The sequence below is a fragment of the Pipistrellus kuhlii genome, unplaced genomic scaffold, assembly GCF_014108245.1.
Source record: "Pipistrellus kuhlii isolate mPipKuh1 unplaced genomic scaffold, mPipKuh1.p scaffold_m20_p_20, whole genome shotgun sequence".
NCBI classification, from domain to species: domain Eukaryota; kingdom Metazoa; phylum Chordata; class Mammalia; order Chiroptera; family Vespertilionidae; genus Pipistrellus; species Pipistrellus kuhlii.
This window is the reverse complement of record NW_023425516.1, coordinates 18,654,095-18,681,242: the sequence shown is the minus strand read 5'-3', so window position 1 is coordinate 18,681,242 and position 27,148 is coordinate 18,654,095. Positions and strand designations below refer to the sequence as shown.

At 47.5% G+C, this 27,148-nt stretch overlaps 1 protein-coding gene across 3 annotated transcripts in view; it reads left to right on the top strand.

Moving 5' to 3' along the window:
• Positions 1-27,148, top strand: part of TTC28 (tetratricopeptide repeat domain 28) — a 318,471-nt gene that overhangs the window by 229,821 nt on the left and 61,502 nt on the right. For all 3 annotated transcript variants that reach the window (XM_036449589.2, XM_036449588.2, XM_036449590.2), the window contains 6 exons: positions 15,219-16,560; positions 17,802-18,325; positions 21,652-21,761; positions 23,721-23,850; positions 24,798-25,016; positions 26,942-27,107. In XM_036449589.2, coding sequence (XP_036305482.1) covers positions 15,219-16,560; positions 17,802-18,325; positions 21,652-21,761; positions 23,721-23,850; positions 24,798-25,016; positions 26,942-27,107 — 2,491 coding nt within the window. The remainder of the gene's footprint in view (positions 1-15,218; positions 16,561-17,801; positions 18,326-21,651; positions 21,762-23,720; positions 23,851-24,797; positions 25,017-26,941; positions 27,108-27,148) is intronic.

Here is a 27,148-nt window from a genome sequence, read left to right as displayed (position 1 = left end):
ATATAGTAGTGACTTTGCTGCTTTCTAATTTCCATCCTCCCAGATCCGCTAAGGATTGCCGAAGGGTATGCCTAGTCCCCGAGCCCCCAGTGTGGTAATTTATGCAAATGACTCATAAAAGAAAACTCATTCTTTTGTCTCTTACCCAGTTTTTGTAATGAGCTATGCAACACTTTTTAAATTTAATGGTTGGATATGTTTAAAGCATTTGTGAAATACTTATGAATGTATTTTTATGCTGAATAAATTTCATTAGTGATTTAAAAAAAAAATCACTATTAGGCCAATTAGCCTACCTTATTAATGATTGGCGATAATCCCCTTCTCAAACAGACCTCTATGAACTGTTGGAAATAAAAGGCAGATTATGCATAGAAAGATGAATCGTCTTGCTGCAAGCTTACACAGTATTGATCCATCTACTCTTTTGTGTTAGCAAAGTTCAGAGTTTAAAGCCTTTTTCCCCTCCCGACTGAGAGGTGGCGACACCAGTGGTCATTACAGCGAGCACCTACCTGCCAGAAGGCTCTGGGTATTGTTTGTGGCACTTCCGTTCCCACACTTATGGCCTAGGTTATGATCGTGCCTTCCCCACCAAGGCCACCTATGTTCCTCATCCCTCAGTCCTGGTGCCCACTATGGCACTGCAGTAAATGTTTGCTGAAAAAATGGTAAAGGCATTGTAGCCAGTTATGTCCAAGCCGAAAGAGATGAAGAAATCAAGCAATTGTTCCCTCTCAGAGCTCACAGGACCTGCTTCTAAGGAGGTGAGATGGGGAGCAGGTACATAGTAACAGTAACCAGCTGTCTGACTTGGGGTAGGTTGCTCCCCTTCTTTGTACTTCAGTTTCTCCATCTGGAAAATGAATGATTAATAACTTTGCCTCCCTCCGAGTAATACTATAAAGATGAAGGGAAGAGAGGGATGAGAGCATGGTGAGCTCTTTGGAGGCAAGATCTATGTAACACTAAGTCATCCTAATTGCCATGGTTATTATTTCTCTAGGGTGTGCAGTGTATTCAATTTATTCCTTTGAAGAACACAGAGGAGAGAGCTAACTGGAACGGAGGGTTCACACTGGTGAGACGTAGAAGATGAGGCTGGTTAAGCGGTTTAGAATTATCTTTTTAGTATCAGGGAATCTTATGGGACTTTGTCCTAAAGCAGTACCTCTCCCGGGCCAGAGAGGAGCACACAACCAAGGTATGGGAGTGTGCAGGAGGCAACCAATTAATGTGTGTCTCTCACATTGATCTCTCTCTCTCTCTCTCTCTCTCTCTCTCTCTCTCTATCTCTCCCCCTCCATTCTCTCTAAAAAAAATCAATTACAAAATGTCCGCGGGTGGGGATTAAAAAAAAAGAAAAAGTAGAAAATAATAATGAGAAAGCAAGTTGGTTTGGGAATAAGGATTAGAGGAAAAAGAAGACAGGTGAATTGGAACCTAAAAGGAACCTAAAAATGTAAAATCTGCAAAGAAGTTAGAACTGAGCAGAACTGATAAAGTAGGAAGCTGAGTCAGTGAAGTGGAGAATTAGCTCTATCAGAGAAGAAAAGAACAGAGAGATGAAGACAAGGATTGGGAAGGGTTACTACGGTTTGAAGGGTCTTTTTCTCGTCATGCTCCCACATTATAGTTGGCTAGTGTGTTGTAAGATGGCTTCAGTTGACAAGAGAAATCTGAACCTGTCATGTTCCTAGGAACTGCCCTTCTTTGGCTCCTTGGTCAGCACCATAAAATGTGTTTCTTTCACCACATCCTTCACCCTCATTTCGAATGAAATCTCCTGTCTAGCGTGATACCTCTGAAAGCCATCTGATAGAGTGCTGTCCCAGCACTTCCAAGAAGGCTATTTTTTCATTGTGAAAACACTGAGAAGAGCAGCTGAACTAATAACATTTTTTATTCTACAAAACAGAGCTGTAGAGCGCAACATAATGACCACTTTCATAACCAAGAAACTATCAAGACAAGGAATGATTTGTTTACATCTGTAAGCCCATACTGAATGACTTAATTCTAAGCGAAGAGCTAATGCAGATATCTGTCATCAAAATACTTCTTATTACCATCTTCCTTTAAGGACCTGATCTTCTTTTAATTATGTTTAAAAATCCGTACCTATCATATGATCTCAATAATATAAACAAAACGATCTACACCAACACCAAAACAAATCATCAGGAACTATACGAAAATATTAGCCATGATTATCTCAGAGTCATGAGTAATACAAATATTGAGAGATAGGTCAATAGATAGATCAATAGATTAAAAAGAGAAGTTTTCTGTATTTTACATTTTCTTCATTGAATATCGTAATAATAGTTTTTTGGCTAAACAGAAAATCTGATCTGAAATGGCTTTTTCTCACACAGTAAGTGTGAGGCACCTGACCTTGGTTCAGAGGTGAAGGATAACAGGGCCTATTACCCTGCAGTCTCTTGTCCTTCCTCCTTATGCCTCATGGTCACCTGACAGCTACTGAAGCTCCGGCATCAGGACTTGTTCAGATCAGGAGGAGCAAGGGATGCCAAGCCAGCTGCTCTGTATCCTCCTTCTCAGAAAAGCAAAAGCTTTCCTTAAAATGCCAGCAGACTTCGCTTTTATCCACTGGCCACAACAGTGCCACTTCACCACCCCTGGCTGCAAGGGAGACCAGGAGAGCGAGTGGTTAGCTTTCCAGCCTTACTGCCAGAGGCAGCAAGGGGGAAGGGGGAGTTGAAAAGGAGTGTTGGGTGAGCCAAACTTTGCTGGCTGCCAGAGCATTTTTTAACCATGTATTATTTTTATAATTGGAAACATATTTTTGAGATTGTTATGTTCAATTTTAATCTATTATAGAATCTCAATAATGTAAGAATATGCACACCAAGAAGACAAAAAAAAAAAGAAAAGAAAAGAAAAGGAAAGGAAAGGAAAGAAAAGGAAAGGAAAGGAAAGGAAGGAAGGGAGGAAGGAAAAGAAAGAGAAAGCCGCAGGAGCACTGAAGTTGTCTGCTCTGGGTCTTGACACAAATGGTATTCTGCATTAGCATACTCCACAGGATCAGGGCGGGAGAGGCTGGGTGGTCCGTTTATTTGTATTTACGTGGAAGAAGTGGCTGACGAGACAGGAGTGTGGACGGACAGGTGACTGGCCCGGCAGGATAGACAGGGACCGAACCCTTCCTGATGGAGCGGGTTTGCCGTTTGTCAAGAACCAACAAATGTCTCGGGAAGCTGTAGTCCAGGCGATTTCCACAGGCTTCTCTGACGTGAAGAAACGCGGCAAATGGGGTTTTAGGTTTAGAGTGGTCACGAGAGCTTTCTAGGAAGACATGTTCAAATGTCATCTCTGTGCTGTAAGAGTAAGCCAGCATCAGGAGCCTCTAACTTCCTAAGCAAATCACTCTCGATTAAACAGAAAGGGAAGAAAACCTGAAAGCAGTAAGTGGATTCACAATGTCAATCCCATTTTGCTCTTTTCCGTGTTTTGGAAATTGCCCTAACCAAAAGCCCATGTACTAATAGAAAAACGAGCAGAATATATGAATCACTTGTTTTGATAGCATTATGCTTAATCTAGCTAGAACACTTCACACAGTCATAGAGTATGAGTTTTCTATCCAGCATGAGTTTTTAAAATGAAGCTTTTCAGTCCTGATTGCCTTGGGAAAGCAGATTTCATAATTTGCTCTCCAGCCTTGCTGGAAAATCCATCTGTCTTTGCAATTGAATTTGCAAAGTGAAATCATTTCGAAGGGCTGTTCTTTTGGCCAGCTCCTCTGCTCCTCCTCCCTTTCCCTGTCTGTTTCCAGGGCTCCCTGTGGGCCTGGGCAGACCACGCCATCCTCTCATCCTCTCTGAAGGAATGATGTGGCCCTGGGGGATGGGCTTTGTCCACCCCTCCACCCCCAACCCCCTCACCTCCCAGATCGCACAGCTGAATTCTGAGCAGTTGCTCCTCAGACTCTGCTGGGCGGGGAGGCGGTGGGCCTGAGCTCACCCCTGCTCTGTAACTGGGGGACCCCATGGCCCTGGTGAGTGTCTTCAGAGCAGACCCAGCCTTTGTTCTAGAGTCAAATAAGATCACAGGGGCCCAAGGACTCAGAAAACTGACAAGTGCCATAACGTGTTAGACGTAATTCTGCTCCACAATTTACAGTCAGTTTCGGAAACCTTGAGTTTTAGGTTACCTGAGTATATATCCAGTAGGCAGTTCGACTTAGGAGACTAAGATTTGGGAGAGAACTCTGAGCTGGAATGGCATATTTCGAATCACACAGTGGGTCTTGGTGTCATGGTATTAAATGAGATCAAGGAAATTTTTGTATATTATTTTTATTATTTAGGAAGGGTTCCATTCTCCTTTATTTATTTATTTATTTTAAATATATATATTTATTGATCTCAGAGGAGAAGAGAGAGGGAGAGAGAGAGAGAAACAGCAGTGATGGTGGAATAGCACTGATCCGCTGCCTCCTGCACGCACCGCACTGAGGATGGAGCCCACAACCTGGGCATGTGCCCTGACTGGGAATCGAACCGTGACCTCCCGGTTCACAGGTCAACCCTTAACCACTGAGCCACGCCGGCCTGGCCCCTTCTCTCTTATTAATTATCACAATGACGTGGAGAGGAAGCCTATAACTTATTTTCACAGTGAACCACATTTCACAGGTAAAAAGAAAAACTGTGGTGAAGGCAATCAGTCAGGAGGCCAGATTTTAAAATTAAGGTTTCCACTTTCTCAGTCTTTTGCTTAAATTATTGGGTACCAGCCAACAGACTTACCAAGTAATTAGCTTTGATGATTACTTTTAATAACTTCAACTGGATGACAGTACAGAAATGACTTTGTTCCCCCCCCCCCCCCCCAGATTATTAATTAGTGGCAGGGTATAAAAGCACCTCAGAGCACCCAGTATTTCTCAGTGTGGTCTGTTGACATTTGGGAGTGTGATAATTCTTCATTGCGCAGGACTTTCCCATATAGTACAGGCTGTTTGGTGCCCCTGAGCCCACCCATGTAAACCCCCAGATATTTTGACACCCAAAAATGCTTCACCACATTTCCAAATGCCCTTGGCGGTCTCCTGCCTCCTATGCAGAGACCACCGACCCTTAAGGAAGTGTGCCCCATTCTCACATCACACGCAGAGTTTGGCTATGGTATTCTCAGAGTCCAGGATTTTTCTCTCTCCTTTGATGAGATGATCTGGTGTCCTGTTCCCTATACTCACTTTAGAAACATGCTTGCATCTATGACTTAGAGTGAATTACATTCTATAGGACAATAATGCTAGAGGGAGTGGCGGATTTTGATGTTGTGAACTGTAATGTTGAGGGCTATATTTATCAGAGCTGTTTGGAATAATAGCAGTATCCTAGAAAATGGAATATCACAAAGATGAAAACTTGGGGCCAGGAGAAGTAACTTTTCTAAGACCAGAAGCCAGTGAAATGGTAGCGCCAGGAATAGGGAACTTCCAGTTTGGTCACAGCACCTTTCTACTAAAAAACACTATCTCCAGGCAGCTGGTACTTTGGGGTTATTAAAGTTGATAGAAAGGGTCTCTGAAACAAATTATTGCAAAATCGAGAAGTGACAAACTAAGGGGTAGGCAGTGTACCTAGGCCATCAATTAAGAATCCAACAAAGGTAAAAGGGTTTTTTGACGGCTTGCTCGTTTATAACTTCATTCCACAAAGGGCTTTACTTAGTTTACAATATCAGATGATGATACAATAGAAATAGAAAAATAAGATCCAGTAAATACACATCCAAGTAGGAAACCAGCATCAGGGGAAAGAGCCAAACCATGCAGCCTAAAGGCTAACAGTGTTATAGTAGAAGTCCGTGTCGAGTCAGAGCTTCCTGGTGGCCAAAGCAAAAAGAGTAACAAATAGTCCTCATTACCCAAAAGATGAGAGGGTAGAATTCCTCCAGGGAAGGAAAGCTGAATGCTAAGAGATTTCTCAAGGGAGATTTTATATAAGGTATTCTGGTAAAAAAAAAAAAAAAAAAAAAAAAAAAAAAAAATATATATATATATATATATATATATATATATATATATATATATATATATAGTATCAATAAAATTTTAACAGTAAAATTATAATAGATTTCTGTATGCTTTTTCTAATAGGAAACTTTAATCAAAACCAAATCAAGCCTGGCCCTGGCTGAGTAGCGCAGTTGGTTAGAGGGTCATCCCAGTATGACGAGATTGTGGGTTTGATTTCCTACCAGGGCACATACAAGAGTCAACTAATGGATACATAAATAAGTGAAACAACAGATCGAGGTCTCTCTCCCTCCCCCCTCTCTCCCCACTCCCTAACTCTTCCTCTTTCTCTAAAATCAATCAATAAATAAAAGTAAAGAAAAAGCAAGTCAACCCTAGATTATTAAGGTTAAACCTCAATTAGTTGAAGCCTATCCAGTATGGGTCCAAGGTAATTTGCCTCAAGTTTTTGGATTTCAGTGGACTCCCTTGATTCCGGGCCAGAATTTAGAACACCCAGAGGAGCGGATCCCTTAAAGTCCCTTCAGGACACTCCTATTAATAGGTGTGTCCCCTCTCACACAGACTTTGGAAGGAGAGTTTGAAACTGTAGGTTCTGACAAGGGCTTGGAGGATTGACATTGTATGGCACATCTGTCAGGATGTGCTAGGATCTGGTGCAGTAACAACAGTCCACAAATCTTAGTGACTCAAAACACGAAAATAATATATTCACCCACAGTCTGCCACAGGCTCTCATCGCCTTCAGGGGCAGCTCACTGACCCAGACTCCAGCGGGACCACCTGGAACGCATACTTCCCCAGCCAGGCAGGCAGGGGGAGAGCGCATGTACTCCAGCTCCTAACGCTTCTCCCTGGAGCTAACACATGGCTTGTACTCAGCATTGCAACGGGCACCCCTGGCTTTCCCTGCGTAGGGGAATATGTATCCGAACGTAGGAGAGAACCAGAGAGTACAGGTCATTAGTAAAGTCTGCCACGGATCGGGGAGAAAGGCAGACCCAGCCAAGGGGTGGAGTGAGAAAGGCCGGCACAGAAAGCAGGGTGGGGAAGCGTGGAAGGGCGAGTGGGGCTGCTCTGTGGCTGGCACAGCACAGGGAGCCTGGGGCAGGGAGGAGTGGGTGGGAGCTGGTCCAGAAAGCTCGTAAATGCATTTTCATCCACCAACACTGGACTCCGCAGGCCACGGGGCCCTTAGGAGGTTCTCCTGGGAGGCGGGCCTGGTCCTTTTTTTAGGGGCTCAGCTCAAGCGAGGAAGCAGAAGGCTATCTCTGCGTTTCAGTGATTCTACCTCCGACTCTGAAACAAAAGGACTGCTTGTTTCACATCGAAACGAACTCCCTGCAACATTCTCCGCATTGTTAACTTATGAGGGTGCCTCCCGCCTCTTATTGTGATCCACAATGAAAACCAGGCACACTGTGCCTCTTCCAAACAGTGACTAATGGCGGAGCTTGGCCAGGCAGGCCCGGCATATTTTTCACTCTGCTCTGGGCTTCCCACCAAGTTCTCTCAGTGGCCTGGCCACGGCCATTAGGGATGATTGTGCCTAGCACTTCCTACCTCATCATCCATCTCCGGAGCACCCCTCTCCAGCCACCTCCTTTTTAAATAGGTTTAATTATTATTTCCCCTGCTTCACGGCACAATTAATCTTCCCCACCGCCTCGGAATTTACGGCCGCGCAGACCCAGGGAGTTTCTGAGCTATTCACCTGCAGAGCCTTGGTTTTTAACTCTCTGAGGGAAGTAGGCAGTGGGGCCATGTCTGCAGGCAGTGAAATACCTGTGAGCTCCAGCGGGCTCCATGCTGGCTTCTTGCCATTATTTACCCCAGGCGTGCTGGACAATGGCAGGAGGGGACCACAGAGGAACTGCCTTGGCCTCTGTTCCGCCTACAGGGAGCCTTAAGGGTCAGGAGTGAGCCATTAGGGCTCTCTATTCCCACTACATTTTATTTCCTCCAAGTTTGGTTATGAGATGAATACATTCTGCGGAACCTAAAGTATGGCAGGGCAGCTATAGTTAACAATACTTAGTATATCTGAAATTTGCTGAGAGTAGATACTAAACATCCTCACTACAGAAGATGATGCATGTGCTATTGAACTTGATGATGGCAATAATCTCACAATGTATTAATATCAAATAATCACATCCCATACTTCAAATATTTATGGTTTTGTCAATTATCCCTCAACAAAGCCGGGCGCAGAGGAAGATGGGTAGTTTCTAAGGGAGTGTGTTTGTGGGAGGAAGAGGTGGCATCCTCAGCCATTTATAGCGGCTCCTCCGAGTGGAAACAGGAGAGAAGGGCAGTTGGGATCTGGGACAAAAGTGCCACTCAACTCTCAGTGTCACTAAAGACACCCTCAACTGCCGCTAAAGCAGAAGATAACAGGCTCTCAGCTCCACTTATCCTGTGGAGGAGCCGGAAGGGCCAGTAGGTTTGGTAGGAAAAGTAGACAGATGTAATTAGGATCAATCATGGCAGAAGAGACATGGATGGCCCAAGAGGTGGTGCCCACACTAGTGATTACATCTGCCTCCTCCTCCTCCTCCTCCTTTTCCTCCTCTTCCTCCTCTTCCTTCTCCTTCCTCCTCTTCCTCCTCCTCCTCCTCCTCCTCCTCCTCCTCCTCCTCCTTCTCCTGTTCTTCCTCCTCCTCCTCCTCCTCCACCTCCTTCCCCTCCTCCTCCTCCTCCTCTTCCTCCAGTCCTTAGGAGTTTCCGGTCTCTAATGTGCACTTCTGTGCTCTAGATACAAACTTAGCCAGGCTGTTGGTACATAGCCGCGCAGGGCTGCCTTGGCCTGCCAGTGTACTGTTGGTAAAGAAGTGGGTATGGAATCATGACCGCTTTTCACCAGCGGCATTCCAGAAGGGGAGCAGGTGAAAGAGTGGACTCCTGCGTCAGAAGAATGAGGTTCCAGTGCTAGTCTTGCCCCTGAGAGCTGGGTGCCCCGCACGTTTGTGAGTCTTCCGGGTCTCTGAGACCACGGTAGTGACCTCAGGGCTGTTTTGAAGTGCGAATGAGATCATCAGATGGAGAGCAGGCACCAGTTCTCAGGAAAAGCTTACCTACTGGTAGCTGACGTCATAGAACTGGTTTTTGAATTTCTGCCATTTAAAAATAGCTGTACCTTTGCTGTCCGTCAGGGACAAAAAATAATGGGGACTTGTCTCCGGGCACATAAATAGTAACCGGAGAGTGAGTTAGAGAAAACATCCAGTGGTTGCATTTCTAGTCGAGAGCACTGTGATTCCAGCCATCTGTTTACTACCAGGCATTCCTCCCCTTCCCCACCCCGAGCTTTGAGCTATTTTAGGTCCAAAATCCAGAAGCTCCGTGTGGAACCTGAGAGGGAGAGGAACCAGGGAACTGAAGAGGTCTGCAGCCAGAGTGCGGGGTGTCCTGGAGAAACTGGGGCTGCTCCTCCCGGCGAGGGGGCGCCAGGAAGAGCCATTGAGCATGTGCAGCAGGTGCTCCCAGCTGCTTTAACCGCCCCCCCCCCCCCCCCCCCCCCGCCGTGTCCTGTTTGAGAGACAGGATATCATGTTGTCCTTTAGGATCGCTTGAAATGAAAGGTACAACTAAATATCACGACAATAAAATTGGAACAATGGGCAGAGCACGTGTTGTTTTCAGCATGTTCATGCCCTCCGGGCCTGGAGAAGGATAGGAGTTTGGGGTAGCTATAGAGGCTGGCGGCCAGCTGATTTCTTTCTCTCCCGTGGCCCGAAAGACAAGCACATGAACTTGAACATCCTCATCAGGACTTAGCGATGAGAAAGTTTCCTGGTCCAGAGTGGGCTACAGAACAGCTCTCTGCATATCTTTAGGATTTGATTTAACTCTCTATTGTGGGATTTTACACACACACACACACACACACACACACACGTAGGACCATATAACCAAACTCATAACCCAATTGCCAACATTTCGCTAATCTTGTTTCATCTGTTTTCATAAATGCATGTGCATGCTAGCACACGCATGCTTATTTCCCAACCCCCGCTGGAGTTTTTAAAGTCAGTTGTAGACACCGTGTCATTTCATTTGTAAATGCTTCCTCATGTATTTCCAACAGATGAGAACTTTATAGAACACAGCTACTGTCCCGGTTCACACCTAGTGAAACTGATTAATAACAGTTCCTTCAGATCTTCTGCTTCTTTTGAGAGCAGATGGGCTGTGGGTCCAGAGTCCCTTCCTCAGCTCTGCCGCTAACGCACTTCCTCTCCCTGGGCCCTGACTTGTAAAGGGAGCCTGCGAGAGGGCCTCTCCCAATCCCCACTCTTACGTCTCCCCTGAGAACAGCCGGCCATGTGGCCAGGACGGAAGCAGTGGATGAACTCTTAAACCCCCATTTGGATCATGAGCTATTAATAATCAGAACAGTAATCTGTTCAGGAAACGAGAAGAGCATTTCCATTGTTGTGGAGGCACACTGAAGGCCTGCTTTTACAGACTTCACAAAGAAAATGCAGTCCGAATTCACTGCTAAAACACTAAGCATTCTAGTTATGGCGGAGATTCTTCTGCTTGGCTTGTCCTGTGCGCTCCTCCGTTGGTGTTTGCTGGTCATGGTCAGTAATAAAAGCAGAATGCACTGAGCACTTCCTATGTCCCCGCCTGTGCTAGCGCCCAGTGAGCATGGTCTCCTTGCCGTTCACAAGGGCTCTTTGCAGTCGGTATTGCTATTCCCGGGGCGGTGACCACTCCTGACACAGAGGTGGAGGCCGGCGGGGCTGCTGTATAAACCCACAGCTGCACCCCCTGTGCGAACCGCTTTGTGGAAGGTCCTCTGCCCCACTAATCTTCATTTAATTCCCCTCCCTAAGCACGTTGTCACCTCGTGCGCCCCGCTGACAGGCCCTCTGCAGGTCCTCCTCTGAGTGACGGCCCTGGAAAATCAAGCCGCGTCTCCAAAGGGAAGGAGGATCTGCAGATTATCTCCTCAGCATGGGCAGTCACTCCGCTGGCAGCTCTCAGCAGCTTTTATGTTGCCTCAATAAAGAGAGAGGCTGCCAATTGTGTGTAATGTTCCGTTCAGAATTCTCCCGGCTGGCAGCGGCGAGACAGCAGAGACGCAGGGCAGATGAAAATACCCCCCACTCAGCCGGATCCATATCCTCTACCTCTGCTCGTGTCCAGACGTTGTTTTGAGAATCTTCCTGTAATTCTTTATAGATCCTTGGGAGCATCAGACCGGGAGGAAAGGGAGGAGGGAAGGGTGGTGCGTGGGCAAGCTGGCTGGGGGTCAGATCATTTTGCCATAACCAGCAGGCAGCTTCTTTCACAAACCATTGAACCCTGAGTAGCCATTATCATCCCAACTGCTCCCTATTAACCAGGCCAGACTCTTAAGGCCCTGAGAGCAAGCCAGCATTTCTTTTCCTTTCTCTCACTCCGCTCATGCCATGTTTAGAAAGCATGCTATCGTTCACACAGATTATTGACATATACTAATACGTTTCTCATACCATTTCTTTGAGATGAGTATAACCTGGCCTTATGAATAAGATGGCAAACAACAGTACAAAGTTTTCCATTTAAAAAAGAAAGAAAAGTGGCTATCTCGAAGATGCTCAGCTAATGATGGGAGAGCCAGGCTTGTGGAACAGCCTTAAAGCTCTGTTCCTGGCCATTATGGTGTGCCTTCTAGATATTTAGCCAGCTTCCTGGATGCTGGGGGACCGGTGGGCACGGGGGAGCTAGCAAGGAGACCTGTGTCCTCGGTGGCAGGGAGCAGGGAAAAACCAGAGCTTCCTCTGCCTTCTCTAAGGTCTCAACACCCTCTTAGCAACTGACTAGTGATCATATTGGCTTAAAAATCATTAAGTGAAAGCCAAAGGCTGGGAGGAGGGAAGATCGATGATGGAAAGGCATTGCTGGGGAGGAAGTGCTCAGAGGGCTTGTGGGCATGCTGCCACCCTCCCGGCTCCGGCTCTGTCCATGACTCTGGGCTGGTGGCTGGGCAGATATTTTGGCTCCTGTTCCAGAAATGCAGAAGCTGAGAAGAGAGGGAGGGAAATGATTCATTTTCTCTAAGGATACCTGGAAATTTGAAATCTAAACGTTATCTCTTTAGATAAAAGCATTTTAAGAGTCCAGGCCAACTGCAGGTCTTTAGAATGGAAATGTTTACATCACTGATAATTTTCCCCACTAACAGGTTCTAGGTAGTGCTGAGGTATTGCCTCTTGGGCAGCTTAGACTTCCTAACCTTGAGACAGGTTCTGAAAAACTCGCATCCTTCCAGCCGGATGCTGGTGACATCTCTGACCCAGGAGTGGCCAGATCCAATCCCCGGGAATATTACTCCTCTGATTAGATCAGTTTCAAAAACACTTTCCGTAATTTTTAAACCAAGGGTTATGCATTCATCATAGGAAAAACACTGACAATACAAATAATCAATAAAAAATAAAAGCTGCCATTCCACCATCCAAAAATTATTATTGTTAACCTATAAGTAAATTTTATGTTGTATGTGTGTATATTATAAATGTAAATATATATATATCCTATTCATATTTTTATTAAAATATACTGTTTGTGACCATATATCCCATTAATATATTGTAATTTTCCCATGCCAAAATGTAAGCTTCTATTTTACCATTTTAATGGTACCATGTTATTGCATTGCATAGAGTACCATGATTTCTTAATTATTTTTAAATTACATATTTTACTCATACAAGCAAATACACAGAAGAATTGCCATAGCTTATTTAATCTCTGCCACCTCCAGCATTCCTTTCCCTTAAAGCATCTAGTAAGTCCAGTGACTGGCATTTGAATTTCACTTTGTAGTTTACAATACATTTGTACACACATTATTCCATTTGATCCTCACTACCGCCCTCTAAGGCTTGTATCATATGACTATTTTCCTCATTTTATAGATGAACCTTAAAAAGCTCAGAGAGGCTACGTGATGTATGTAGTACTCAACTACACAACTCCTGTGGTATGACACACCTCCTTCGTAGGGAGGGAGGAAGTGGGGACAGAAGAGTGACCCTGACATGCTCCTGTCTCCTCCGTCACTTAAGCGTTTATTATGTGGACTGACATGTTTCGTGACTGTCTCCCTTGTGACTCTGTATGCTTTTTGAGAGCAGACGCCTGTCTTTATTTCTCCTCTTCCCTGCTCCCACCACAGCATCAGTGTACAATACTCAGTTAATGTTTCCTGGGTCTGTGTGACAATGAATGAATGAACAGGTGAATGAATGAACAAACTAACGAAAGGTGTCACAGAGATGAGCAAATTGCAGAGGCTGGATTTTTGACAGCTTTCTCCGTGCCTCTATTTTCAGTTCAGATATTTTAATAACCCAGCGTGGTGTCTCTGAGTTTTTGTACTTCTGCAGGTTTTTGTCACCACTGCAAAGCTCCCGCACTGCTGCATGGAAAAGCATGTTCAAAACCAAGGGCAAGGAGAAGCCTGTGTGCATGCTAGATTCCCTCTAGCTTTTCCAGTGCCCACCCTGGCCCAAGCTGGGATGAACCAGGCTAACCTTAAAAGCATCTCTGAAGTTACCTCTATAACACCCCTCATTTGGAAATACTTGATATTTATGATCTCACTTGAACTGCTTATGAAAACAATGGCTTAGCTTAGCAACTTATAGCATAGTCTATGAGGGTTGTTTAAAGTGCTATTATTGTTGACAGTAAAAGCTGTATAGCGGAATTACAAGAAATTTTGGAACAAATATCATTCAAATCCCATCACCTAACAAGGCATTTATTTTTATTTTTGCATAATCTCCTCAAAGTCTAGTCCATGTGCATTTGTTGTATCCTACTCAGCACAGGGAACATACAGCATTGTTTTCTGCTTTTTCCACTTAATATTATTGTAAGAAGCCCTAGCCAGTTTGGCTCAGTGGATAGAGCATCAGCCCGCAGACTGAAGGGGTCACTGGTTTGATTCCAGCCATGGGCACTTACCTTGGTTGCAGGCTGGATCCCCAGCTAGCTGTGGTCGGGGTGCATGTGGGAGGCAACCAATTAATGTGCCTCTCTCACATCTATGTTTCTCTGTCGCTCCCCCTCCCTTCTGCTTTCTCTGAAAAAAAGCCAAAAAAAAAATTATTGTAAGAATCTCCCCCCCCCCCCCCATTTTTCTGCATGGACTTTATAATTATCTTTTAAAATGTTATTAATTTTTTTAGAGAGACAGGAAGAGAGAGGGATAAAAAGATAGAAATATCCTTGAGAGAGAAACATCAGTTGGCTGCCTCCTGCACACCTACTGGGGATCAAGCCCACAACCCGGGCATGTGCCCTGACCAGGAATCCAACCATGTCCTTCTGGTTCATAGGTCAGCGCTCCACCTCTGAGCCACCCTGCCCGGTGGGGCATAATTATCTTTTTAATGACCAAGACCCCTCTATTGCATTGCTATATGGCGGCCCCTGATTTCCCAGTAAGCAGTACTGTGGCAGTAAACATTGTTATGCTTATAGCTCTGCATTTGTTGCCTGATTTCCTTAGAAGGCTGCCCTCCCAGGAGGGGCATTGCAGGGTCTGAGCAGCGCTGTGTGTGTGTGTGTGTGTGGCTCTGTCCACGCTGCTTCGCCAAAGGCCGTGCCAGCTTGTGTCCAGCAGTTGATGTGTTTACCAGTTTCAGGGCAACCTCACCAGTATGGGATGGTGTTTAAATTCTTTGTTTGCTAATTTAGTAAATGTAAAATGGTACCTCAGGGTTGCTTTATTTTGCATTTCTTTGATTATTAAAAGAAATTAGCATTTCCCCTCTGGGTCCTTTTTGGATTTTCTTGGATGTGAGTTGTCTACTGCCTCAGTGCTTCGCCTGTTTCAGTAAATTTAAATCTTGATTTTTTTAAAAGTCAGACCGAGTAAAATCTTTACACACAATAGCTATTGCATTTTTAATATATATTTCCAGTACTGTGTTAGCCTTTTAATTTTAGATATATGTATTTGTAGTAGAAAACATCTTATTTTTATAATCAAATCTGTCACTGTTTTTTTTATTGTTGTTGCTTCGAAGCATAGAAAGCTATCCTTCCTCTGGAGACCTAATAAATATTTAATTCTACCTGCTGTTATTTTAAGCTCTTTAATTCATCTGGATTGTATTTGACTATAACTTAAGTTGCACATTATATTTTTTTCCAGATTGCTAATGTTATTCTAACCTTTTTCTGTTTTCTTTCTCAGGAATCATACACCAGATGAAAGGCGATTATGACACTGCACTGAAACTCCACAAGACTCACCTGTGCATCGCCCAGGAGCTGAGCGACTATGCCGCCCAGGGCCGTGCCTACGGGAACATGGGTAACGCCTACAACGCGCTGGGCATGTACGACCAGGCGGTCAAGTACCACCGGCAGGAGCTGCAGATCTCCATGGAAGTGAATGACCGCGCCTCGCAGGCATCCACGCACGGGAACCTCGCCGTGGCCTACCAGGCCCTGGGTGCCCACGACCGGGCCCTGCAGCACTATCAGAACCACCTGAACATTGCCCGGGAGCTGCGCGACATCCAGAGCGAGGCCCGGGCCCTCAGCAACCTAGGCAACTTCCACTGCTCCCGGGGCGAGTATGTCCAAGCCGCCCCCTACTATGAGCAGTACCTCCGGCTCTCCCCGGACCTCCAGGACATGGAGGGAGAAGGGAAGGTCTGCCACAATCTCGGCTACGCCCATTACTGCCTGGGCAACTACCAGGAGGCCGTGAAGTACTACGAGCAGGATCTGGCGCTGGCCAAAGACCTTCACGACAAACTGAGCCAAGCGAAAGCTTACTGCAACTTGGGCCTGGCCTTCAAGGCTCTGCTGAACTTCAGCAAAGCTGAGGAGTGTCAGAAGTACCTGCTGTCCCTAGCCCAGTCCCTGAATAATTCTCAGGCTAAGTTCCGAGCCTTAGGGAACCTGGGCGATATATTCGTCTGTAAAAAGGATATAAATGGTGCAATAAAATTCTATGAGCAGCAGCTGGGCTTAGCTCATCACGTGAAGGACAGAAGACTGGAGGCCAGCGCATATGCAGCCTTGGGCACAGCGTACCGAATGATCCAGAAATATGACAAGGCCTTGGGTTACCACACGCAGGAACTGGAGGTCTATCAGGAGCTGAGCGACCTGCCAGGGGAGTGCAGAGCCCACGGGCACCTGGCCGCTGTCTACATGGCCCTCGGGAAATACACAATGGCTTTCAAATGTTACGAAGAGCAGCTGGACCTTGGGCAGAAGCTGAAGGATCCAAGTCTAGAAGCCCAGGTCTATGGCAACATGGGCATCACCAAGATGAACATGAATGTGATGGAAGAAGCCATCGGCTACTTCGAGCAGCAGCTGGCCATGCTGCAGCAGCTAAGCGGGAACGAGTCTGTGCTGGATAGGGGCCGGGCCTACGGCAACCTGGGGGATTGCTACGAGGCCCTGGGTGACTACGAGGAAGCCATCAAGTACTATGAACAATATTTATCTGTGGCCCAGAGTCTGAATCGCATGCAAGACCAAGCCAAGGCTTACCGGGGCCTAGGAAACGGACACAGGTAAACACATGGCTGATAAACTTGCGCAAAGAGCCGCTGGGACAGCAATGCCATGTGGTTTGCTCACCACAAAACATTTTCATACCTATCTCGTTTGGTTCGTCCAACGAGTCTGTGAATTAAGCAGGGGATAGGACTGCCTTTATGTTATGGAGGGGGAAACTGAGGCCCCGAGAGGTTAGGCTAAGCTCCAGGATTACACAGCTGAGAGTCACACCCGGGGCTCTTTGATTCCAACTGCATTGCCTTTTTTGCATCGTAATGAGCAAGATAAAAGATAATAAGAATGGGAAAGATGAGTGGATCAATTTAACTGAGCTGTTCTGAATGCCTCCCACATTATATGAAGTGTTTTTTAATACATCATCTGTACCCACCAATTATTTGGCCCCCATTTTGTTGCTTTTAGGGAAAGCCATTTGATGATGGCGGGAGTGAATAAATATATACTATCATCATGCCAGGTACCTTGCATATATATCTTGCTTAACATTTATAGCAATCCCGTATTGCTCTCCATGTATTATCATCTGCTGTGGGATGTGGGATTTATTATCATTTAGAAACTGAGGCTCAGGAAAGGGGGATTTACGTGCCTCCCCACAACCGGTTTGGTCTGCTGCCAGAACCTGTGCTCTTCCCAGTCTTATCACGTCATCTCTTAGCTGCGGCCCAGAAAGATGCACTGTTGGCCAAGGTGATGCTTCTCCTTCCGAAAGCGGGGAGCCCAAGAAGGTGTCTGTGTCCGCAAAATATACGGCTTCTCCGGATAGGCAGGGGATTAGGGCTCCTGGCGTGGGGGGAAGGCACGGGTCAAACTAAATCATCACCCACAGAGTGCTCGGAGGAGCTCAGGGCGAAGGATTTATAGCTGTTGTAAAGTGATTTCAAAAACATAGTCTAAGCAGTAGTGGAAATTGGGAGGCCCGAAGACCCAAACAGTTCACTTGCTATCATTGTGCCTATTAATATATTTTATGTTTCCTCTGGGGTGTATATCCCATTGAATCTCGAGCTCTTGGGAAGGTCACCAAGGGATGACTTTTGAATTGCTTTCCAGATTATGAAATTCCCCTGCATCTCACTCTAAGGGCACATGATAGATTTTAGCTGGGAGAGGAGTTAAGAGCTTCTATAGTAAGTGACAGTGACAAATGCTTTTCATTTTCTCAGGGGCTTTAGCATGTCTGCACCTGCACAAAATAATATCATTGCTTTTCTGTCTGTCTGCATCCCCGCAGGGCGATGGGGAGCTTGCAGCAGGCCCTGGTGTGCTTTGAAAAGAGGCTCGTGGTGGCCCACGAGCTGGGGGAGGCCTTCAACAAAGCCCAGGCCTACGGAGAGCTGGGGAGCCTGCACAGCCAACTAGGGAATTACGAACAGGCCATCTCCTGCCTGGAGCGCCAGCTGAACATCGCCAGGGACATGAAAGACCGTGCTCTGGAGAGCGACGCGGCCTGCGGCCTGGGGGGCGTGTACCAGCAGATGGGGGAGTATGACACGGCCCTGCAGTACCACCAGCTCGACCTGCAGATCGCTGAGGAGACCAACAACCCCACGTGCCAGGGCCGCGCCTACGGGAACCTGGGCCTGACCTACGAGTCTCTGGGCACCTTCGAGAGGGCCGTGGTCTACCAGGAGCAGCACTTGAGCATCGCGGCCCAGATGAACGACCTGGTGGCCAAGACGGTGTCCTACAGTAGCCTCGGGAGGACCCATCATGCTTTGCAGAACTACTCCCAGGCGGTCATGTACTTACAGGAAGGTAAGTGCAAAGGCCCACGTGGTCTCTGGGTCTGCTCTGAGATGGAGTTCAGGTCTACTCAGAGGGCAGTACGCACCGTCTGAGTGGCCACCCAGCTTGCAGTGAGGATCTCAGAAGCCACTTCTGTCCCACTCCAAAACCAGGGTGCCCGCACTGGGTGTTCTTCAATAGCACGGAGACACTCAGGGTCCAGAATGTTCTACCCAGCTTGTCTTACTCACCAACCAGCTGCCCGAGGGGCAGATACCCTGCTTCCCTGCTTTTCAGAATCCTCTGAGTGAACGCACATTCTGCCAAGGTGAATCAGGTAAGGTCTCATCCTGTAAAATGTAAGGGTCAGAGTCGGAGGAGAATTCTTAGACTGTATCACAGCTGTCCGGAAGTCCATTTTGATGTAGCAGCTGAGGTCTAATCCCGAAGCATCAGTCTGAGGGTCCTCCAGGCAGCTGGCTAGACTTCCTTCTCAGAGCTTACTACTTCAATGCTCGCGATGGTGGCATCGTAGTCCTGTTCCAGGCAGGCCCAGAAAGTGGCTGCAGCTGCTGTTGCTCCTCCCCCTCTCCCTCCTCTTTTCCCTCTCGCTCCTCCCCCTTCCCTTCTGCTGTCAAGTCACCTGAGCAGTCAGTGCTCGGAGGCTTCCTTCACCCCTTTTCTCCTCCCACGGGCACATTGCATCCTCCCGTCCTGGGAAAGCGCAGGTATGGTGATCTTGGCTCACTAGTTAAGGTCATTGTTGCTGATTTCAAGCAAAAACTTCCAGTTACAGTTTCCAAGGTGTTTTTTTTTTTTTTTTTTTTTTTTGTGTGTGTGTGTGTGTGTGTGTGTGTGTGTGTGTTAACACATATAGTTTATTTAATTGGATTTAATTCTTACAGTAACCTTGAGAGATTTTTATTCCCATTTGCTAAGTAACCCAAGACTCGGAGAGTACAGTGACTTGATTCTGACTGCGTGGTCAGTCAGTGGTGAAGTGGGGCTCCCCCAGCTTTTCGGCCCCCAGGAACCATGTCAGACCCTGTGTGGTTGCTCTGAACCCCCAAGAACAGAACAGGGTTGGAGCAGTCGGATCCCTCTTCCTCCGGAGCCCCAGCTGGGAGGCGGGAGAGAGGGAAGCAGGAAGCGGATGGAAAGTGGGCCAGGGGCTGACGTTGCTGCGCACAGACCAGGGACTGCTCTGGCCTGCAGGCTGAGAGGTTACGGAGAGGCTGAGCGCCGCTTCCCAGACCTCATTTGGCTCCCGCTCCCTGGGAGCTTGCCTCGATGCATTAAATATGAGCATTGGCCTCTGGTTTCCTGAAACTCGGCTGTGGTAAAATTCCAACAGACTGGGGGCGATTTTCAGTTGAATTTGTGAAAACTATTAAATCCAGGCCCGGCATATGACAGCCTTTCAGCTGTGTTCTTTTGTACTTCCTGAAATATTGTTTCCATAAAGCAGCTGCTTTGCCTGAGACGTTGTAACATAATTCTATATTTATGGGAAACTCAATTTCACTTTTATTGTTCCTCGTAGTGTTACGTCTCGCAGAGACCTAAATCTGTATCGTGGCATCTCCTCGGTGCTTGCTTTGTGGGTGTGCTCTACCAGAGAGCCGGGGTGCCTGGGGGCAAACAAGACACCTCTTCTCATGAGCTGTCAGAGCAGGGCACCCGGAAGGCCTTTCGGAGGCCCCTGGGTTGGGTCAGACACCACCTCCGTGCCTTCTCCCTGGTTTTCAGAGGGGCCCCACTCAGGAGAGTCTCACACGTGGAGCCTAGCCTGGGCCTTTTGCACAAGCTCTGCAGGTGATTTGTATGGATGCCCCGGTTAAAACCATCAGTCTCATCCAGCCTTTTCTCTCTCTTTTTTTTGCGAGTGAAGAGAGGAAGCCTAGAGCAATTTAGAGGCCTTACCTAGTCCTGCAACTAGTTCCTTGGAGAGCTGGAGGGGTGGGTGGGTCAGATCCCTAAGAGACGGAAGTGATAGAAACGGGTGTTAACAGTGGGCTTTTAGCTCTTCATTGTTGAACCTCTGACTATGGGCCAGGGAGTGCCCTACCTGCTGGAGACCCAGCAGGGAACAAAGCAAGATACACAGGGGAGAGGGGGTACTCAGTGATTTTACTTCCAGCTCATAGCCCCACAGCTGGCAGGGATAGCTGTGTTGAAGAATGAGTATGGTTAGCTTGCTGATGGCTTAAACAGCCAGTATTCTCCTGGTTTTCATCCAAGCACCATCTTCTTTCATTTGTGTTTCTACTCTGTGAGGTATTTTAAAATGCGAATAACTTGCAAGTATTATTTTTGTTACCCAGTAACACGATTTAAACTTAAAATGCTATATCTGGGTTTTCTGAGTTATATGCATTTTGAAATGCGTAATGTTTTTATGAGCTTGAACCTGGGTATTGCTTTTATTAGCCTCTCAACTGACTCAGTTCCTTTTCAAAAGCCTGAGATTGCACCGGCCCAGCTTGCTCAGAAGCGGGCTCCCACCCGCCCTGAGTTAGATTAGAAAAAGGAAGTCCTTTCTCTGACTAACGCGTGTACAGAGAGCCGGGTAATGAGGACAAAGTGATGCTGAGAACCGCTTAGCGGCCAATACAATAAGTGGGTGCCCCCTCATTGGGCTCCCGCAAAGCCTCGGAATTCAGAAGCTTACTGTAGGTAAGTGACCCGAACTGCAGGCGTCTATCTGAAAGCCGGTAGAGCGAGGGCAGCCTTATTTAAGACTTTGGACGCATAATAGCACTTGTTCTGCAACCCCGCGGAGGCACATCGAGATCTCAGCCTTAAAGGAAGAGCAGATCGGACATGAAATGCATCAGCAATAGAAGGCAGCGTCAGGCGGAGCGAGCGCATCAGATATGTCTCCCACCCGCACCGATTGCACCGATTGTGCACGCGAAATAGGAAACTGGACCCGCGTGGCTTCTGTGCTTGGCCAGGGCGCTGTCAGGAAAAGCTTTTGCCAGCCAGAGAATTGGGTTACATCCATTCGTAGGCCCAGTTTCCATTTGCAAAGCTAGGGATTTCACATCTGGAAGGGGGGCAGGTTAGGGTCCTTTCGTTCCAGTGTTCTGCCTGCCATGCAGACCTGTCTCCTGCCGGTAGCCACCATCTGAGCTCTTACTGGGGCACCGGGGGGGCCCTGCAAAGGTTGCTTCCATCACAGAATTTGAAGAGATTGCTTACTCTGCTTGGCTGGCTCTCCCTCTGCCTGCATTTTATCTAGCTGTGTTCACATATTTTATTTACACCTGAGGCAGAATTACCCTCCTGGACTCCTTGGCAGGTGGGATCGTGTATCTTCTATGTTTCCTTAAAATTTCTCCATCTCATCTCAGGTTTAAGGTTAGCTGAGCAACTGGGCCGAAGAGAAGACGAAGCCAAAATTCGCCACGGGCTTGGCCTCTCCCTCTGGGCTAGCGGGAACCTGGAGGAGGCTCAACACCAGGTGAGCAGGAGACCCCGGGTCCCAGGTGGAAGTCTCGGGATTGCTCTCCTAGTCAGAACTGGCCGGACGGTGCTGGCCTCTGCACTTGGGTTGACGTAAGGGTTTCCCAGGCTGTCCCAGCCCACGAGTGCTGAAGCATAGAAACGGTTCTTGCTCAGTTGTGTGATAGATTTCTCAATAATTTCTTTGACATTCTTGTATAATGTGCTGCTGTTCCTCATTAATCCTTAATATGAAATTGCATATAATAGAAGTAGTCAAGAATTCATGATTATTGGATTTAGTGTCCTGATTTCTCTCTCTCTCTCTCTCTCTCTCTCTCTCTCTCTCTCTCTCTCTCTCACACACACACACACACACACACACACACACACACACACACACGGGTTCCTGGATCTGCCTTTGTACATATACTGGAAGAGAAGCCTGCTCTCATGCTGGCTCTGGAGATTGGAAAGATCTCTGAGTTCCGGGTTCCTCTGGCAGGTTGGAGGAGTTGTGAGATGGTATCATCTAAAATCACACACTTAACCGCTTAAGCAGCATGCGAGTGATCACTGGGAGGGCACTGCGCTAGGCAGAAGGGCCAAAGGATGAGGGCATGAAGCTCCTAGCAGAGGTGCTCACGGGAGTTGAGCACATGATGTGACTGAATTTGTGCCAGAGCATCCCGAGATGTTACGGTATCTTACTGTACTTCTTAAACTATTAAAGGCAATTTAAAGAATTGTCCGATTTCCTGGTTTTAAAAATTAAAACTTGTATTGATGTAGTAATTTACAATTCTCAAAGTGCTTTCACACTGCATGTATTCCTTAAGTAGCCACGTGAGGTGGATGGTAACTGTCCTTTGTAGAGAAGGAACAGAGGCTCGGAAGCTCACAGCAGGTCCGGGGCAGAGCTGGGAGTCATCCCTCTCTCCTCGTCTGCCTCTTAGTCTTAGCATTCTGTTTTTTATATTTGCCTGAACTTAGCATGTGATACTGTGTTTTCAGCATGTAAACATCAGAAGCGTTTTGTGATCTCACTGATAGAGAGGCCTTTAGAGCAGCAGGAAGGTGTCCCCTTAAGAATGTTGAGTGTCGGGTTCTGCAGGTGTCCCTGTGAGGGTGTGTGGCTCAGGGGGGCTTGTCCAGCGGAGACCTGACCCCGGGACACCGCTGTGGAGGCCAGTGTTGGATTTAGCTGAGCTGCCTGCGGAAAGCTGTGCCTCTCCTGGGAGTGCGGGCCTTCATCTCGTTCCCCGCCCCCGAGCCCTCCCCACCTCGTCTATCCCCAGTTCGCCTGCACCACACCTGTTCTCACTTCCCTCCTTAGGCTCCGGGAAGTGTGTGTGCTGAATTACGGTTGCTTGATGACAAGAGGGCAGACATTTTTTAACATTCAAAATCAGCACTTGGTTGGATTAGTAGCTGATTTTTTGTTTTACAACTTTCAGACTTGAAGTCTGTAACCCCTGACTTCTAAATGCCTTTATCTGCCCTAGCCTGTTTTGCTCAGGGAATAGAGCATCGGCCTGCAGACTGAAGGGTCTGGGGTTCAATTCCAGTCAAAGAAACATACCTTGGTTGCAGGCTCTTCCCAGGCCGGGGTCCTGGTTGGGGCACATGCAGGAGGCAATCAGTCAATGTGTTTCTCTCACATCGATATTTCTCTCTTTCTCTCGCTCTTCCACTCTCTCAAAAAAATCAATGGAAAAGGATCCTCGGGTAAGGATTAAAAATAAATAAATCTTTTTATCTGTCAAGAATTGATTACATAACATAAATTAGTTTACCAGGCATATGATCTGATGCCTTTCCACTAGGACCAACCTGGATAAAAAATGTATCCTTTCTACTCTTGAAAAATATTTTTTAGGTTGTATGCCAAGATGCGAACAAAAGATGTCTTTAGTCGGTGAGGGGCTGGAGTGTGCTTTCTGGGGAATGGGTAACGTTCCCTTTCCTCCCCTTGCAGCTCTACAGGGCATCGGCCTTGTTTGAAACCATCCGGCACGAGGCACAGCTGAGCACGGACTACAAGCTCTCCCTCTTCGACCTGCAGACGTCCTCCTACCAGGCCTTGCAGCGGGTGCTCGTCAGCCTGGGTGAGACTGGGGCCCCCCCTCTGAGCCTGTGGGCTTGCGTATCTGAGTCGTTTAGTGATTGTTGTGACGAAATACGGTTTGTTGTTACATCAAAAAACATGTGGGTTAGAAGTTGGATGGAAAGACTGAGGGAAACTTAAAGGAGAGAAGCAATTTCAAACAACTAGAGACCTCGGATGTTTAACCCTTTGCCTGTGGGGGTTAGAAGAGAGAAGCGTGTGGGAGCCCAAAATGGAACGCGGGGTCAGCTGGAGCCACAATCACCTGTTACATCCACGGTGCTTTGACTAATGCCTCTCGGGCATCTTCACATTCAGTGCCTCATTTCATCTATACCTTTAAGATGGGCAGGGCAACTATTAGGGTCCCTCTTTTGGAGGCAAGGTCATTGAAAGGGGAAGGACCCACTCAGCAGAGGGACCAGCACGCACAGACACAGAGTTATAACTTTTGGGGGAGATGAGCAGGTGGGGCTGGACAATGTGAAGTGCAGAGGAGCTGCTTTGAGGAGAGAGAGAGAGACAGTCAAGAGCCAAGTCCTTTAGGGCTCATCTGCCAACGTCAAATCAGAATCAGAGTTGAGCAGGAAAGTAAGAGGGTAACCAGAGTCCAGAGAGCCAAGTGAATGGGGGTCAGAAGCCAGGAGGCCGGGAGGCAACTCGGGATGTGGAGCAGATGCTGAGGGTGAATCCCCTGAACAGAGCTGGCTCTCCTGTGGTGTGGCTGCGAGTCGGGAGGCCGGGACCGTAGGGCGGTGTGGGATCTGAAAATACGGGGTTTACAAAAGGGGACACTACACCTGATATCGGAGGCTGGGGTTGGACAGGATGCTGCCACACCTGGAGTGCAGGGGTGGTGAGGCTTCTGCCCAGGATCTCTGTAGCCGATGGCCCTCTCCGCAAGCACCCGCCCCATGGAGTCCTCAGTCTGTCCCTTTTGTCGCGTAGGCCACCATGACGAGGCCCTGGCTGTGGCCGAGAGAGGGCGGACGAGGGCGTTTGCGGATCTCCTGGTAGAACGACAAACAGGACAACAGGACTCGGACCCCTACTCCCCAGTCACTATCGATCAGATCTTGGAGATGGTGAATGGCCAGCGAGGACTGGTGCTGTACTATTCTCTGGCCGCGGGCTACCTGTACAGCTGGCTGCTGGCTCCTGGGGCAGGTAAGCGCTCTTTCTGTAGGAACAGGGCAATTACACACAAGACCGCGAACGCCTAATGAACAGAGGCGCTTTCCCATAGATCACACTAAGAAGCTGAGGTGGGATTTCAGCAAAGCCTCGGCCACGGTGGAGAGTCCATGGTGGAGCATTCAATTAATAAGACAGCCCGGCTTTCTCGTTCCCCCAAGAAATGGCTGCTGCGCACAGGCAAACGCGGAAGCATTTATCAAGGAGGACTAAGAGCGGGAGGATTAATTTCGCTAGCAGGCCTGTTTGTAGGCAGCTGCTGTTCGTTAGCTAATAAAGCGATGACTGGAAGTCCTAAGGAGTTCTCTCTAGCTATGATTTAATGGCGTTAACCCTTTGTCCCGGTAAAGTTAGAGACTGAGATGACAGTGGCAGACTCTTCTCCCAGTATATAAAGATATAAAGGAAGTCTTATGCTTGGCATTTCTGAATTTATCAGAATCCCTTTGAACCAGTTTCATCCACTGTCAATTTATTTCAGAAATAAAAATTTCCTTTGATTAAATTGGCATTAAATGTTCAGGCTGTAACAGTTTCACTAAACACAGACCCAGTAATTAGCTGCGAGGGCCTTACTTTTTTGCATAATAAAATGCTGATGGCTTTACCGTGTTGGAGACACACCAGACCCAATTAAGAGTTTATTGACTGGGGAAGTGGATCTCCTAATTGGGAATCTTGACGAATGAGCTTCTTGGATATCTGTAAGCCAATTTCAAAAAGTTCAGCTGCCGGGAGAATTGATAAGGTTTCTTGATTACGTCTCCATCGCTTTGATTTTAAAAAGTGATAGCTTAGGTGACAGCTCTCAGATGCGTCTTGGGTTCTGAGCACTCGTGCCTGCACGTGCTGCGCCTCAGCATTCTTGCTTATAATCTTGCCCCTTCCCTCCATTTTTCGTGGGCTTTCACTAAAGGGCATTTTTACCTCCGACTTTTTCATGCTGAAGGCTTTGAGCCGTGATGTTCGTGGCGACTTGGCGAGTGTCAGCCACAGTGGCAGGAACCCCTGTGTTTCCCAGCCCCCCGCGGGGCACTGATGCCCGGGAGGACACGGCTGACAACAGAGATATCAAGCTCTTTCTCTCTGGTAGTTACGTTTGGGGACATGATTTGACAGGTGGTATATCCATATCCCTGTAATAATGAGCCGTGTATAATGAGGCTCCTATTGTTTCTCTTTCTGTTCCTCTTTGCTCTTAATGAGACTCTGAAGCTTTCACTGGGCCCTAATCAAATCAGAGAGGACGAGCGTTTTCCAGCGCTGACACACCTCATTACCATTGGAGAATATGTCCTCTGTTTACCGCTGGAGGCCGCTCTGCATCCTGTCAGCTCCACACAGCTGTCACTTTTTGCTCCTTTAATCCATTAGTGAGTGTTGACCAGGTAGTCTTATTTCACAGTAGTTTTAAATGTTTTTATCTGGCCTTTGTACTACCTGTTTGTTTGGATTTGCTTTTGTGGGATGAAAGGGCTTTGCAACACTATTTCCACTTGGCTGGTTGTATTTTTATTCAGGATTTCCGTTTCTGGGCAGACTATTGCTGGCATGCTTCCGCACTGTCCTGGAAAAAAACTGTCCCTCGTTGGTGACAGTTTCTGTTTGGAAATACCTGTGAGGTAGTCATCGATTCAGGGCCTTCAGAATATATCGTCAAACACGAGAGCCCTGTCTTGAATTCCCTGTTTCAGGCACCAAACCTGGCGGTCAAAGCTGCCAAAAGGCACTGACCGACCTCCGAAGCCCTCTGGAGAGGCGGATGTCGGGATTTCTCCACTTGGTCTGGAGGAAGGCACGCCTGTCAGAGGCCACACAGCACTGGCACTGCTGCCCATCCTTCCCCTTCCCCTCCCCAACCCCAAGCCCGTAACATGGCCGCGCCCGTCTTGTTTCAGGAATCCTCAAGTTCCACGAGCACTACCTGGGTGACAGCGCCATGGAAAACGCCGGGGACTTCCAGGCCGGCAGCAGCGCCAACCTCCCGGCAGCCACCAGCTCGGCCCTGGAGCAGCACATCGCCAGCGTGCGGGAGGCGCTGGGCGTGGAGTCTTACTACTCCAGGCAAGTGGTACACCGGCCGCAGACAGTCTCAGGGCTTCTCT